Source organism: Bos taurus, chromosome 3, assembly GCF_002263795.3.
Source record: "Bos taurus isolate L1 Dominette 01449 registration number 42190680 breed Hereford chromosome 3, ARS-UCD2.0, whole genome shotgun sequence".
In the NCBI taxonomy this organism is placed as follows: Eukaryota; Metazoa; Chordata; class Mammalia; order Artiodactyla; family Bovidae; genus Bos; species Bos taurus.
This window is the reverse complement of record NC_037330.1, coordinates 57,387,248-57,404,554: the sequence shown is the minus strand read 5'-3', so window position 1 is coordinate 57,404,554 and position 17,307 is coordinate 57,387,248. Positions and strand designations below refer to the sequence as shown.

The 17,307-nt window shown below is 37.5% G+C and overlaps 2 protein-coding genes across 2 annotated transcripts in view; one reads left to right on the top strand and one right to left on the bottom strand.

The window, feature by feature from the left end:
• The window catches only part of ODF2L (outer dense fiber of sperm tails 2 like), a 399,873-nt gene that overhangs the window by 309,793 nt on the left and 72,773 nt on the right, over window positions 1–17,307 (bottom strand). The gene's annotated exons all lie outside the window — the stretch shown is intronic.
• Window positions 16,020–17,307, top strand: part of LOC784768 (calcium-activated chloride channel) — a 32,559-nt gene continuing 31,271 nt past the window's right edge. The window contains 1 exon segment of the mRNA NM_001242583.1: window positions 16,020–16,196. Coding sequence (NP_001229512.1) covers window positions 16,038–16,196 — 159 coding nt within the window. The 5' untranslated portion in view covers window positions 16,020–16,037.

Here is a 17,307-nt window from a genome sequence, read left to right as displayed (position 1 = left end):
TCCCTCCTTTGTCAAAGATAAGGTGTGCATAGGTGTGTGGGTTTATCTCTGGGCTTTCTATTTTGTTCCATTGATCTCTATTTCTGTCTTTGTGCTAGTACCATACTGTCTTGATGACAGTAGCTTTGTAGTAGAGCTTGAAGTCAGGCAGGTTGATTCCTCCAGTTCCATTCTTCTTTCTCAAGATTGCTTTGGCTATTCGAGGTTTTTTGTATTTCCATACAAATTGTGAAATTATTTGTTCTAGCTCTGTGAAAAATACTGTTGGTAGCTTAATAGGGATTGCATTGAATCTATAGATTGCTTTGGGTAGTATACTCACTTTCACTATATTGATTCTTCTGATCCATGAACATTGTATACTTCTACATCTATTTGCGTCCTCTTTTATTTCTTTCACCAGTGTTTTACAGTTTTCTATATATAGGTCTTTTGTTTCTTTAGGTAGATATATTCCTAAGTATTTTATTCTTTTCATTGCAATGGTGAATGAAATTGTTTCCTTAATTTCTCTTTATGTTTTCTCATTGTTAGTGTGTAGGAATGAAAGGGACTTCTGTGGGTTAATTTTATATCCTGCAACTTTACTATATTCATTGATTAGCTCTAGTAATTTTCTGGTGGAGTCTTTAGGGTTTTCTATGTAGAGGATCATGTCATCCACAAACAGTGAGAGGTTTACTTCTTCTTTTCCAATCTGGATTCCTTTCATTTCTTTTACTGCTCTGATTGCTGTGGCCAAAACTTCCAAAACAGTGTTGAATAGTAGTGGTGAGAGTGGGCACCTTGTCTTGTTCATGACTTTAGGGGAAATGCTTTCAGTTTTTCACCATTGAGGATAATGTTTGCTGTGGGTTTGTCATATATAGCTTTTATTATGTTGAGGTATGTTCCTTCTATTCTTGCTTTCTGGAGGGTTTTTATCATAAATGGATGTTGAATTTTGTCAAAGGCTTTCTCTGCATCTATTGAGATAATCATATGGTTTTTGTTAATGTGGTGTATCACATTGATTGATTTGCAGATATTGAAGAATCCTTGCATCCCTGGGATAAAGCCCACTTGGTCATGACGTATGATCTTTTTATATGTTATTGGATTCTGTTTGCTAGAATTTTGTTAAGGATTTTTGCATCTATGTTCATCAGTGATATTGGCCTGTAGTTTTCTTTTTTTTGTGGCATCTTTCTCTGGTTTTGGTATTAGGGTGATGGTGGCCTCATAGAATGAGTTTGGAAGTTTACCTTCCTCTACAATTTTCTGGAAGAGTTTGAATAAGATAGGTGTTAGCTCTTCTCTAAATTTTTGGTAGAACTCAACTGAGAAGCCATCTGGACCTGGGCTTTGGTTTGCTGGAAGATTTCTGATTACAGTTTCAATTTCCATGCCCATGATGGGTCTGTTAAGATTTTCTATTTCTTCCTGGTTCAGTTTTGGAAAGTTGTACTTTTCTAAGAATGTGTCCATTTCTTCCAAGTTGTCCATTTTATTGGCATATAGTTGCTGACAGTAGTCTCTTTTGATCCTTTGTATTTCTGTGTTGTCTGTTGTGATTTCTCCATTTTCATTTTGAATTTTGTTGATTTGATTCTTCTCCCTTTGTTTCTTGATGAATCTGGCTAATGGTTTGTCAATTTCATTTATCTTCTCAAAGAACCAGCTTTTAGCTTTGTCAATTTTTGCTATGGTCTCTTTTGTTACCTTTGCATTTATTTCTGCCCTAATTTTTAAGATTTTTTTTTCTTTTACTAATCCTTGGGTTCTTCATTTCTTCCTTTTCTAGTTGCTTTAGGTGTAATGTTATTTGTTTGACTTTTTTCTTTTTCCTGAGGTAAGCCTCTATTGCTATGAACCTTGCCCTTAGCACTGCTTTTACAGTGTCCCATAGGTTTGTGTTGTGTTTTCATTTTCATTCATTTCTATGCATATTTTCCTCTATTTCCTTGCACTGATCGCTGAGGATGGCTTTCTTATCTCTCTTTGCTATTCTTTGGAACTCTGCACCCAAATGGGAATAACTTTCCTTTTCTCCTTTGCTTTTCGCTTCTCTTCTTTTCACAGCTATTTGTAAGGCCTCCTCAGACAGCCATTTTGCTTTTTTGCATTTCTTTCCAGGGGAAGGTCTTGATCCCTGTCTCCTGTACAATGTAATGAACCTCCATCCATAGTTCATCAGGTACTCTGTTTATCAGATCTAGTCTCTTAAATCTATTTCTCACTTCCACTGTATAATCATAAGTGATTTGATTTAGGTCATACCTGAATGGTCTAGTGGTTTTGCCTACTCTCTTCAATTTAAGTTTGAATTTGGCAATAAGGAGTTCATGATCTGAGCCACAGTTGGGTCCAGGTCTTTTTTTTGCTGACTGTATAGAGTTTCTCCATCTTTGGCTGCAAAGAATATAATCAATCTGATTTCGGTGTTGGAAAATTCTGAAAGAGATGGGAATACCAGACCATCTGACCTGCCTCTTGAGAAACCTATATGCAAGTCAGGAAGCAACGGTTAGAACTGGACATGGAACAACAGACTGGTTCCAAATAGGAAAAGGGGTAGGTCAAGGCTGTATATTATCACTTTGCTTATTTAATTTATATGCAGAGTACATCATGAGAGAAGCTCGGCTGGAGGAAGCACAAGCTGGAATCAAGATTTCTGGGAGAAATATCAATAACCTCAGATATGCAGATGACACCACCCTTATGGCAGAAAGTGAAGAGGAACTAAAAAGTCTCTTGACGAAAGTAAAAGAAGAGAGTGAAAAAGTTGGCTTAAAGCTCAACATTCAGAAAACAAAGATCATGGCATCTGGTCCCATCACTTCATGGGAAATAGATGGGGAAACAGTGGGAACACTGTCAGACTTTATTTTGGGGGGCTCCAAAATCACTGAAGATGATGACTGAAGCCATGAAATTAAAAGATGCTTACTCCTTGGAAGGAAAGTTATGACCAACCTAGATAGCATATTTAAAAAGCAGAGACATCACTTTGCCAACAAAGGTCCGTCTAGTCAAGTCTATGGTTTTTCCAGTGGTCATGTATGGATGTGAGAGTTGGACTGTGAAGAAGGCTGAGCACCGAAGAATTGATGCTTTTGAATTGTGGTGTTGGAGAAGACTCTTGAGAGTCCCTTGGACTGCAAGGAGATCCAACCAGTCCATCCTACAGGAGATCAGTCCTGGGTGTTCATTAGAGGGTCTGATGTTGAAGCTGAAACTCCAATACTTTGGCCACCTGATACGAAGAGCTGACTCATTTGAGAAGACCCTGATGATCGGAAAGATTGAGGGCAGGAGGAGAAGGGGACAACAGAGGATGAGATGGATGGATGGCATCACTGACTCAATGAACGTAAGTTTGGGTGAACTCTGGATTTGGTGATGGACAGGGAAGCCTGGTGTGCTGCGATTCATGGGGTTGCAAAGTGTCGGACACGACTGAGCGACTGAAGTGAACTGAAAAGATGCATATTTTGGTTTCTTTTCTGATTTCTTCTGTGATTTGTTGGTTATTCAGAAGCGTATTGTTTAGCCTCCATATGATGGAATTTTTAATAGTTTTTTTTACATTCAGTTTGTTTGCTCAGTCGTATCTGACTCTTTGCACCCACTGAACTACAGCACGCCAGTCCTCCCTGTCCATCACCAACTACCGGAGTCAACCCAAACCCATGTCCATTGAGTCAGTGATGCCATCCAACCATCTCATCCTCTGTTGTCCCCATCTCCTCCTGCCTTCAATCTTTCCCAGCATCAGGGTCTTTTCAAATAAGTCGCCTCTTTGCATCAGGTGGCGAAAGTATTGGAGTTTCAGCTTCAACATTGGTCCTTCCAATGAACACCCAGGACTGGTCTCCTTTAGGATAGACTGATTGGATCTCCTTGCAGTCCAAGGGACTCTCAAGAGTCTTCTCCAACACCACAGTTCAAAAGCATCAATTCTTCTGTGCTCAGTTTTCTTTATATTCCAACTCTCACATCCATACATGACCACTGGAAAAACCATAGCCTTGACTAGATGGACCTTTGTTGACAAAGTGATGTCTCTGCTTTTTAATATGCTGTCTAAAAAAAGGGAGAAGCAGTCAATTGAGACTGAGGCTCTATACTCCTTTCTTCCCTATTTCAAGTCAGAGACAGAAGTCTGACCTGAGTTAGAGGAAGGGAAAGAGGAAATCTGAAACTCAAATAAAAGACACATGTCTTAAAATGAATAGGTTTGTGTGTTAACCATCAAACCAAAACCAGATGAATACTCAAAACTGACAATGCTAATAGAACTGGACTACGATGTAATAGAAATTACTACCCAATTAGATAAGGGAAACAATGGAACACAGCTCATTATAGATACTGAAAAACATTACTTTTCCATGCTTATGTATCAAAGAGATAACACTGCTCAATAAACTGATTTCACAGTGATCACAGCTGCATAAACTTATGGTCACAAACCAACTGATATCCAGACCCATTCCCTAGACATCAAACTCTTACTGTCTGACAGGGAAGTTACTGTCACACGTCCCTCTTGCAGATAACATCTGTTTTCACTTTCCTATCATACATTCTCCCATCTACAAGAGGTCCAATCATTTTCCATGCTAGATTTCTTGGCAAGTCCTCGACTTAATCTCCCATCAGCCCTCCTACCATCACCCTCTCCTTCTGGCTTCATTCCTTGTGCTGGCTGCATTTCCTCCTATTTCTGTCTTCTGTTTCCACATAACCCTAAATTTTATCTAGGACCACCATATACACAACTCTAAAAGGATCCATTCAAATAATTTCTTAAATGGCACCCATGGAGTTTCACAAAGAGTAATCTGTATATGTTCATGCAGTAGCCCTACTCTTAGAGCTGACATATGAAAAAGTATTCACTACAAATTGTATTATATTATTCCATAAGCCATAAAGTTGTCTTAAAGCTTCTGTATCTACAATAGCATTTTAGTAAAATACTTAGTCAAATACTATTTGTTTCTAATTAATTTTTTGTGCTTCATCCAGTCCAGCATTTCTCATGATGTACTCTGCATATTAGTTAAATAAGCAGGGTGACAATATACAGCCTTGACGTACTCCTTTCCCTACTTGGAACCAGTCTGTTTTTCCATGTCCAGTTCTAACTTTTGCTTCCTGACCTGCATACAGATTTCTCAAGAGGCAGATCAGGTGGTCTGCTATTCCCATCTCTCTTCACCTATATTTCCTTCTAAATATCTTATCTCAGAGAAAGAAAAATATTTCACCACCCAGTCACCTAAATCGGAAACCAGGAGGAAATTGCTTGACCCTCCAATTCCCCGACACTTTGCATCCAATCAATTAACAAGTCTTATCATAAACACCCCCTTAACCTTAGTCTCTCCCCACCTCACTTTCAGTAATGCAGCCTCAGTTCAGCATCCACAGTTATCTCCTGGATACAGATGCTCTCTAACAGGCCTCTGTCTTCATCCTACCTTCCCCAATATGTCTACAACACTGGCCCCAAAGTAACACACAAAATGAAAATAGCTCTTAAATTGTTTTAAAAAATAAAGTCTCATGCCACAAAAGCAGAGACTATGACATCACATAAATTTTTCTAGGCATAGAGGACAAAAGGGACAAAACATTTGATAAATGAGTGCCAGGCCTTCCACTATGCTGACCTTGCCTCCACTTCCCTATCTATACCATCTTAGTGATCTCACACTTTTAATCAGACTTTCAGTCTTTCCAAAAGTCCACGCTGCTTTATATCTCTGTATCTTTATCAGAATACCATACCCCTTTTGTCCTTCTCCATTTCTATTTATTTTTCTTTTTAATTAGAGGATACTTGCTTTACAAGGGCTTCCCAGGTGGGACTAGTGGTAAAGAACCTGTCTGCCAATGCAGAAGATGTAAGAGACACAGGTTTGATCCCTGGGTCAGAAAGATCCCCTGTAGGAGGGAATGGCAACCCACGCCAGTATTCTTGACTGGAGAATCCCATGGACAGAGGAGCCTGGTGGGCTGCAGCCCATAGGGTAGCACAGAGTCAGACATGACTGAAGTGACTTAGCATGCATGCACATGCTTTACAATGTTGTGCTGGTTTCTGCCAAGCAACAATGTGAATCAAACATAATTATCCCCTACCTTTTGGGTCTCCCTTCCCCCTCCCATCCTACTCCTCTATGTGACTGGGTGTCTTAAACAAAATAAATTTATTTTTCACTGTTCTGGAGGCCAGGAAATGAAGATGAAAGCACCAGCAGATCTGGTGTCTCTTCTTGGTTGTCAGATATTTGTCTTATCTTATCTTCAGATAGTGGTGTCCTCATTTCTAATTCTACCACCTTCAGGCTCCCTCTTCTGTCCTGAACATGTTTCTCTTTTAAAACCCCACCTCTACTGCCATCCCTGACTGTCTCTACCACTCTCAGGCAGAAGAGAGAATTCTCTTTTGCACACAACTCTCCACTCTTCATAATGAATCTAGCTTCCAAATGTATTTCCCTCTTACATCTGACATAAGCCTCCCTAACATTACTTTGCCACCAAAGGTCCATCTAGTCAAGGCTATGGTTTTTCCTGTGGTCATGTATGGATGTGAGAGTTGGACTGTGAAGAAGGCTGAGCGCCGAAGAATTGATGCTTTTGGACTGTGGTGTTGGAGAAGACTCTTGAGAGTCCCTTGGACTGCAAGGAGATCCAACCAGTCCATTCTGAAGGAGATGAGCCCTGGGATTTCTTTGGAAGGAATGATGCTAAAGCTGAAACTCCAGTACTTTGGCCACCTCGTGCGAAAAGTTGACTCATTGGAAAAGACTCTGATGTTGGGAAGGATTGGGGGCAGGCAGAGAAGGGGATGACAGAGGATGAGATGGCTGGATGGCATCACTGACTCGATGGACGTGAGTCTGAGTGAACTCCGGGAGTTGGTGATGGACAGGGAGGCCTGGAGTGCTGCAATTCATGAGGTCGCAAAGAGTCGGATACAACTGAGCAACTGAACTGAACTGAATGGGACCAGATGTCATGATCTTAGTTTGTTAATACTGAGTTTTAAGCCAGCTTTTTCACTCTCTTCTTTCAGCCTCATCAAGAGGCTCTTCAGTTCCCATTGGCTTTCTGCCATTAGCATGGTATCATCTGCATATCTGAGGCTGTTGATATTTCTCCCAGATCTTGATTCTAACTTGTAATTCATCCAGCCTGGCATTTCACATGATGTGCTCTGCATATAAGTTAAATAAACAGGGTGACAATAAATAGCCTTGTCATACCCCTTTCTCAATTTTGAACCAGTCAGTTGTTCCACATAAGGTTGTAACTGATGCTGTTTGACCCACACACAGGTTTCTCAGGAGACAGGTAAGATGGTCTGGTGTCCCCATCTTTTTAAGAGTTTTCCACAGTTTGTTGTTATCCACACACTGAAAGGCTTTAGCATAGTCAATGAAGCAGAGGTAGATGTTTTTCTGGAATGCCCTTGCTTTCTCTATGATTGAGAGAATGCTGGCAATTTGAAATCTGGTTCCTCTGCACTTTCTAAAAACAACTTGAACATCTGGAAGCTCTTGGTTCATGTACTGCTGAAGCCTAGCTTGGAGAATTTTGAGTATAATCTTACTAGCATGGGAGATGAGTGCAATTGTCTGGTAGTTTGAACATTTTTTTAGTACTGCCCTTCTTGAGAACTGGGATGAAGATTGACCTTTTCCAGTCCTGTGGCTACTGCTGGTTTTCCATATTTGCTGACATATTGAATGCAGCACTTTAATAGCATCATCTTTTAGGATTTTACATAGCTCTGCTGGAATTCCATCTCTCCACTAGCTTTATTGGCAGCAGTGCTTCCTAAGGCCCACTTGACTTCATACTCCAGAATGTCTGGCTCTAAGTGAGTGATCACACCATCATGGTAATCTGGGTCATTAAGATCTCTTTTGTACAGTTCTTCAGTGTATTCTTTCCATCTCTTCTTGATCTCTTCTGCTTCTATTAGGTCTTTACCACTTCTGTCCTTTACTGTGCACATCTTTGCCTGAAATATTCCTTTGATAACTCTAATTTTCTTGAAGAGATCTCGTGTTTCCCTTTCTGTTGGTTTCCTCTATTTCTTTGCATTGTTCATTGAAGAAGGCCTTCTTGTCTCTCCTTGTTTACTTCTATACACTAGCACAACATCTGAAAAAATTTTAAGTACCATTTATAACAATACCCTGGAGGAAGAAAATGGCAACCCACTCCAGTTTTCTTGACTGGAGAATCCGATGGACATAGGAACCTCACTGGCTATAGTCCAAGGGTCACAAAGTGTTGGACATGATTGAGTGACTAAGCACATGCACTTTATAGAGATAATATGACAATAATTGAAAAAAAAAAAAACTTGTACACTGCAAACTACAAAATATACTGAGAGAAGTTAGATGACCTAAATAAAATTGAGCAATAAATCATATTTATGTACCGGAAGACTCAATATTGTTAAGGTGAAAATTTTCTCAAAACTTATCTATAAGTTTAACAAGATCTCACTAGGTTTTTTGGTAGAAAGTGAGAAGAAAATTCTAAAACTTGGAAATTGAAAGAAACTAGAATAAAAAAAGTTTTTTTTTCTTTAAAGGAAGAACAAAGTTGGGGACTCACATTGTCTGATTTCAAGACTTACTATAAAACAACAGTAGACTGAAAACTATAAGACATTGATGAAATTGAAGAAGACACAAATAAATGGAAAAATATTCCATACTCATGGATTGGAAGAGATAATTTAAATTTTCATATTCAAAGCAATACAACTAAGCCTGTGTGCCACAGCTACTGAGCCTGAGCTCTATAGCCCATGAGCAGCAACTACCAAAGCTCACGTGCCCTAGATCTTGTGCTCCACAACAAGAGAAGCCACCACAATGAGAAGTCTGAAGAAAGCAACTAGAGAGTAGTCCATGCTCCCCGAGTTAGAGAAAGTCCCTGCACAGCAATAAAGATGGCCTAAATAAATAAATTTAAACTAAATAAATAAATATGTGGAATTAAGATATATGAGAAGGATAATATAAATGAGAAAGAAGGATTGGAATTCAAGTTTACTAAGGTCCTTGTTTAATCTGAAAAGAAAAGATAATTTGATTAACTTTGAACTTTGTTAAGACAAATATGCATATTAAAATTTTTAGGGGAAACAGTAAACAAATAGAAATACAGCATATAACTTCCAAACTATCAGCGGGAAAAAAATGGCAAGAGAACTACCTCATGATCATGAGCCCAGCCAGTTAGCTCAGCTAGTTAAAGCCCACCACAAGAAAGACTTCTCCTGCAGATTTTATCTCTATATAGAACAATTAGTATTTACACAAAGAACATTTTGTTTTATGGTTGGAGACTTTGGACCTTAACGTTAGGTAAAAGATCTGTTTAGCATGTGCATTACTGGAGTAGATAACAGAAAATGTTTTACTTCCGGCATGAATGTATCAGTAACATTTCAAAAATAAGTCATATGACTTCGCAGTAGTGAGTTCTCTTCATAGACCAAGGTCCACACCTGACTTCTTAGCTTTATTGTACAGGGTAGACTTGTGGTACTGAACATCCTATTTAATATTCAAAATAATAACACTATTTGAATAGTATTTTGTATATACAGGCTTCCCTTTTGGCTCAGCTGGTAAAGAATCTGCCTGCAATGCGGGAGACCGGGGTTCAATCCCTAGATTGGGAAGATCCCCTGGAGAAGGGAAAGGCTACCCACTCCAATATTCGGGCCTGGAGAATTCCATGAACTGTATAGCCCATGGGGTCACAAAGAGTTGGACACAACCGAGCAATTTTCACTTTCACTTTCTTTTGTATATACAAATAGTATATACAATCCCATGTAATTTCCATGGGAATTCTTAAAGATAGATATAAATTTATGTTATAAATGAGGAGCTAGAGGTTATACAAGTTGACACAATTTGTACAAAGTAAATTAGTAGCATATATAAACCTCAAACTCTGGTCTCCTGGCTGCCTATCAGTTCAGTTCAGTTCAGTTGCTCAGTAGTATCCGACTCTTTGCGACCCCATGAATCACAGCATGCCAGGCCTCCCTGTCCATCACCAACTCCCAGAGTTCACTCAGACTCATGTCCATCGAGTCAGTGATGCCATCCAGCCATCTCATTCTCTGTCTTCCCCTTCTCCTCCTGCCCCCAATCCCTCACAGCATCACAGTCTTTTCCCATGAGTCAACTTTTCGCATGAGGTGGCCAAAGTACTGGAGTTTCAGCTTTAGCATCATTCCTTCCAAAGAAATCCCAGGGCTCATCTCCTTCAGAATGGACTAGTTGGATCTCCTTGCAATCCAAGGGACTCTCAAGAGTCTTCTCCAACACCACAGTTCAAAAGCATCAATTCTTCGGCGCTCAGCCTTCTTCACAGTCCAACTCTCACATCCATACATGACCACAGGAAAAACCATAGCCTTGACTAGATGGACCTTTGTTGGCAAAGGAATGTCTCTGCTTTTGAGTATGCTCTCTAGGTTGGTCATAACTTTTCTTCCAAGGAGTAAGCGTCTTTTAATTTCATGGCTGCAGTCACCATCTGCAGTGATTTTGGAGCCCAAAAAAATAAAGTCTGACACTGTTTCCACTGTTTCCCCATCTATTTCCCATGAAGTGATGGGAACAGATGCCATGATCTTTGTTTTCTGAATGTTGAGCTTTAAGCCTACTTTTTCACTCTCCTCTTTCACTTTCATCAAGAGGCTTTTTAGTTCCTCTTCACTTTCTGCCATAAGGGTGGTGTCATTTGCATATCTGAGGTTATTGATATTTCTCCCGGCAATCTTGATTCCAGCTTGTGCTTCTTCCAGCCCAGCGTTTCTCATAATGTACTCTGCATAGAAGTTAAATAAGCAGGGTGACAATATACAGCCTTGACGTACTCCTTTTCCTATTTGGAACAAGTCTGTTGTTCCATGTCCAGTTCTAACTGTTGCTTCCTGACCTGCATACAGGTTTCTCAAGAGGCAGGTCAGGTGGTCTGGTATTCCCATCTCTTTCAGAATTTTCCACAGTTTATTGTGATCCACACAGTCAAAGGCTTTGACATAGTCAGTAAAGCAGAAATAGATGTTTTTCTGGAACTCTCTTGCTTTTTCCATGATCCAGCGGATGTTGGCAATTTGATCTCTGGTTCCTCTGCCTTTTCTAAAACCAGCTTGAACATCTGAAGTTCATGGTTCACATATTGCTGAAGCCTGGCTTGGAGAATTTTGAGCATTACTTTACTAGTGTGTGACTACAGACTACTTCAAAAAACACTCCCAAGTTGCTACTTTACTAAATTTCTTTCTCCAATAGAAGTTTAATCATAATAAATTACAAAATGTTTAATTTTCAAAATATTTATTTTGCTATACTATAAATTGTCTTCCTAACCCATTATGCCAATAATGTTTTAGTGTACATATCTATGTGTGTATGTGAACATATATCAAACTACCAAAATGAGTTATTTCAGAGAAGTAGCAAATATTGATTCCTGATAGATAACTAAGAAGAGTTCATCTAATACTATATCCCTCCCTTGGTCTACCTCTTCTTTCAAGTTTTTTAAACTATTTCTCACATCACCCATAAGTTTGTTCAGCAAACATAACATCAACAAAAAATTCTTTCCTGGGTATTAAGGGATGAATGATTAAAATGCAAGCCAATTATAGCTTCTAAGAAACAGTTTACTGTTTATTAACAGGGTTTCTTGAGTATTTTAATGAAAAGACACTAATAAAATCAAATATTTGTTAATTGGTATTTAAATTAAGTGATTCTGATTTTATTGAAATTTTAGAAATAGTTTTTAAACATCCACTGATTTAGAAAACATCACAAATCAAGTAAATTGATATTCTGTTAAATAGCTCTTTATGTATATTATATTTTGAATGGATATTTACACTTGTGTAATTTTCTAATATCACGCATTGATGATTTGGAAAATACTGATTCATTGAGTTATGCAAATCTTCTAAATGTTGACACATTTCATTATACAATAGCAAAAACTCACATCAATTGATACCACCTACTACCAACCTTATGAGAAAAGTCTTTATCAAGTTTACAATATTTCCAAATTCTAATTTTTAAAAGCTCAAATTTTATCATGGTCAACAAATAGTTGTCTTCTCTTACATGATATTTTTGAGAAAATATTTGCCAAATATCTATGTCTAAATAACCATAGTCTATAAATAATTCTTTCAAGTAAAACATGGCACTTATGACAAATGTGACTAGTTCAGCTTATACCTTTTGTCCAAGTGGTTTTCCTTATTTGTGCTAAGGTTTTAGCAGTATTATCCTCTGCAACTTTTGCATCATCATCAAATGTCAACAAATTTAAATTTAAAAAACACAAATACTGTAACTTCTTAGTATAATCATCAAAATAGTTTTTGGCCTTTTAGATCCTCTGAAAGAGTCTTGGAGACCTTTAGAGGTCTGCAAACCACACTTTGAAGACCATGGGCTCTGATCAACCTAGAATTATCCTTGCTAGAGATGGGGATGGCCTTCATTCAAGTCACATGAAAGTTGAAAACACCTGGACAAAATTGAAATTCTATCAGCAGGGGGGAAAGGGTAAGTGGACATTGAAGAAACTTACAGAGTATTCTACAGCAATGTAGTATAGTAGTTAACACTTGGCTGAGATAGTGTTAAGTTCAAAAATCACAGTAATAAATTGCATAATGATCAGAGTCTCTAAATTGAAATAATGCTCAACAATGTAGGAAGAACAAGAGAAAATCAATCAAGATAATTTCTAGTGTCCAGGATGCCAAGTAGATTGGAAGCACCTTGAAGAAGATAATGATTATAGCTTAATACACTAGCAGAATGCCTGATACATGGCAAGTGTCCATTAAGTTTGTTGAATAAATGAATGAATGAACAGATTTGTAAAATAAAATAATGAAGAGAATAGTCATGAACGCAGAGCATGAATGTTGGTAGCAAATAAAATAACATTCCAGAAGTGATGGTATAAAACAAACAAAGAAAAAGGAAGGGCCAATAAAATTTTAAGGCAGCATCTACAAGGAGACTAAGCTAACAATTCACTGTATTCATCAGTTTAAAGTTTATGTAACAGTTGGTAAAATCCAGTATAATCTCTACAGGAATTAACTGTGACATCTAAGTATGATCGGACAGTAGCATGAGTGGGTGCGGTTCATAACACCTCTGAATCGGTGCAACACACCCATAGGAGAACTCTTAACATTTCCTTGTTCATATCTAGCATTTGCTTTTAATTCATTTTATGTAACTCTTTGAAAGGTAATATATATAAAAAATAATCTGCTATTATCTCAACACTTCTGGGGCATCCAGACAAATATCTTTCAGGAGAAGAGGCAACAGGGAAAGAATAAAGAAATAAGTTTTAATAAAGATCATCAAAAGAAACTTAGAGATTAAGTTTTTGGAATTTTTATGACAATATGATTTTTTACCTCTGTTGACCATTTCAATTTCAAATACAGTTTAAGAATTGCTTATTGAAAGGTTTTCTGTCCTTAAAATAATCAAAAAGTGAATAAATTCTGAAAGACTTGTACTTAATTCTAAGTTTTCATGGCAAAAGTCTTTTGAAAATTCTATTATTCAACCTAAAATTGAAAAAAAGATAAAAGTTAAATTGATTTATAGCAATATTCATAGCAGTCCCCGTTCTTTTTACTCTTATACTTCAAGTACTAGTCTGCAATAGAAACAAAAAGAAACTGCTTTCAAAGTAATTTTCTAGGCTGATACTCACTGATTCATCCTTTGAGAAGTTATGTATGTTACATACACTTTAAAAACATAGATTCTGAAAGTGGATGACCTGAGTTCAAATCTCAAATTTGCAAGTTCTTTAAAGGCAGTGCCTGTGTTTTACTCATTTCTGTACTCTTTAAAAAGCAGGAAGAACACTGATTGGCCACTATGGAAAACAGTATAGAGATTCCTCAAAAGTTAAAAAAAAAAAAAAAAATAGAACTACCACATGATTTAACAATTCCAGTCCTAGGTATTTATTCAAAGAAAGGAAAACCATGAGATAGAAAAGACGTATGCATCCCTATGTTCATTATTGCATTATTTACAATAGCCAAGATACAGGAGCAATTTAAAGGCCCATGAACAGATGAATAGATAAAGATGTGGTATACATATAATGGACTATTACTCAGCCATAAAAGAAAAAATGAAATCTTGCCATTTGTGACAGCATGGACCGACCAACAGGGCATTATGCTAAGTGAAATAAGCCAGACAGAGAAAGACAAATGATGTATGGTTTCATTTATAAGTAAAACATAAAGAATACAACAAACTAGCAAATACAACAAAAAAGAAACAGACTCACAGATGTACAGAACTAGTGGTCACTGGTGGAAAGAAGGAAGCAGGGTCAGGCAAGATAATGGTAGGGGACTAAGAGCTACAAACTACAAAATGCATAAAATAAGCTACAAGTATATTGCACAACACAGGGAATATAGCCAATATTTTATAAGTATAATATAATCTTTAAAAACTGTGAATCATTTTGTTGTGCACCTGAAACTTATATTTTACACCAGTAAGTGAGCAAGTAAGTGAAAGTTGCTTAGTCGTGTCCAACTCTTTGCGACCCCATGGACTTGGAATTCTCCAGGCCCAAATACTGGAGTGGGTAGCCTTTCCCTTCTCCAGGGGATCTTCCCAACCCAGCGATCGAATCCAGGTCTCCTGCATTGTGGGCAGATTCTTTACTAGCTGAGCCACAAGGGAAGCCCAAATACTTTACACCAACTAAATCTCAATTTTTTAATCTGCCTATTTAATTGGCTGCATCAGGTCTCAGTTGTGGCATGCGGGATCTTTTGTTACTGCACAGACTCTCCAGCTGTGGCACAGGCTCCAGAGCACACGAGCTTCAGTAGTTGCAGCATGCAGACTTAGCTGTTCTGTGGCATGTGGGATCTTAGTTACCTGACAAGGGATCTAACTTGTGTCCCTGCATTGAAGGTGGATCTTAACCATTGGACCACCAGGGAAGTTCCTTTACCTCAATTTTTAAAAAGAATCACATGACTGTTAAATGACCAAGGCAAGGGTCAGGTTTAGATTCATCTGACTCTAAAGCCAGCTCACAATGCCATGTATACAACTATTTTAAGCTAACAGAATATTGGAAGATTTGTGTTCAATCCAAAAAAAGAAATATAATTGAAGCATATTAACTGTCCAAGTTATACAAGGATTTAAAGCATTCAGTGCTATTTGAAAACTGAAATATCCAAGTAGTCATCACAGAAAGTAGGGGGAAAAACCCACTTCCCTCTTGACACATAGCTGTCTGCAACCACTGTGCTTATATGACTCCCATCATAAAATAGATATTTTACAGTCCTGGGTTCTGTTTGCAGAAAAGTGCTCTGTGAAAGCATGAGGAACTGAAACGCAAACCAACAGGAAATAACAGATGAAAAAGTCTTGTTTAGAAACCAAAACAAAAATAAATAAAAGAATTAGAGTAGGAGTGGCAGTGAATTAGGATTTTGATAATTCACTGCCACTCCTGCTCTAGTTCCTTTATTCATCTTTGCTTTGTTTTTTAAACATGACTTATTCATCTGTTATTTCCTGGTGCTTTGCATTTCAGTTCCTCAGCTTTTCACAGACCACAGATCGCAGGACTGTAAAATATCTAAAACTATTTGATGATGATAACAATGAAGACAATGAATGACCACCATGATGAGGATGATGACTAACTACATAATCTAAAAGAATTCCTCAGTTCATTGAGTATTTAACACCTTAGTTGTCTTAGAAAGTGCAGTATAATCCCTGTTACTACTTAACAATTGAAGAATTCTTTAGAATAAGGAAGTTCATCAAGATATTTTGTAATACTTTTATGCAAATTTGGGGCTATAGTCAAATCTCTGACTTATACAGATACATAAATACTCTCCTTACATTTCCAATAGGTTTATTGTAACATGCGCAAAAATGGTGCCTCGTCTGACTGTCATTCTGTTCCTAACTTTGCGCCTCCTGCCTGGAATGAAAAGTTCAATGGTAAATTTGATTAACAATGGATATGATGGCATTGTCATTGCAATTAACCCTAGTGTGCCAGAAGATGAAAAACTCATTCAAAACATAAAGGTAAGAGAAAAGCTTATTATCCACTTATCTTTATTTTGTTAAGTATTTCAACTCATGTTGCCTAGGCAGATACGCACATTCACATAGAGTTATAATTTTCCAAAATTCCTTTGATAATATTCATCATTTATTTAGCATATATCTAAACTGTCAAGGTTAATATCTGCTTAGTTTAAGTATTATGTATCATATATTAATAGCTTTAGTCACTCCCTTAATGAATTATTAAAAGGCCAAACTACTAATATTTTCAACTCATTAAGCTAAAAGAAAGATCTTCAAGCTACTAGAGAATAATTTTGAAACTTTATGAAGTTACTTTTATAATGTTTAAAAAACTAACCTTATTTAAAGCCCTTGAGGTTCATTATCTTATACATTTTTTCAATTTTTTCAGTTTTCATATTTGTTTAGCTCTGAAAATTTTGAAATTCTTAGGTATCTGATCACAAAGAAAATATATTTTTAAGGTTGACTCATTTCCTAATTTTCTTTGGGCTAATCAGTACAATATTCTATATATAGTACTCTTAATATATACTATTTTCTTTGTATCTCAATATCCCTATAAGGTGGTCAACAATGCATGCATGCATGCTCACTCATTTCAGTTGTGTCTGACTTTTTGTGACCCCATAGACTGTAGCCCACCAGGCTCTTCTGTCCACGGGATTCTCCAGGCAAGAACACTGGAGTGGGTTGCCAGGACCTCCTCCAGGGGATCTTCCCAACCCAGGGATCAAACCCACATCCCTTATGTCTCCTGCATTGGCACACAGGTTACCACCAGCAGTACCTGGAAAGCCCACACAATACAGATTATTAATTACCCTTGTTGTATAAATTGAGAGGAGTTAAGTGATTTGTACGTCATACATTAAGTAGCAAAACTAGAACTTGAAGCCAATGATTTACGTATTCTTAGAAAATTATTGCCTAGTAAAACTTGCTTTTTATGAACACATTCCATATGAGAAGATAACTCAAACTAAATCTAGCAAATTGTTTTTTCAATTAACAACAGCATAAAATCAACCAAACTTTTAACTCCCAACCCAGTTTTAAGCACCTCTGTCCAATTCAAGAAGCAACTTGCTAACAGACTCCCAGT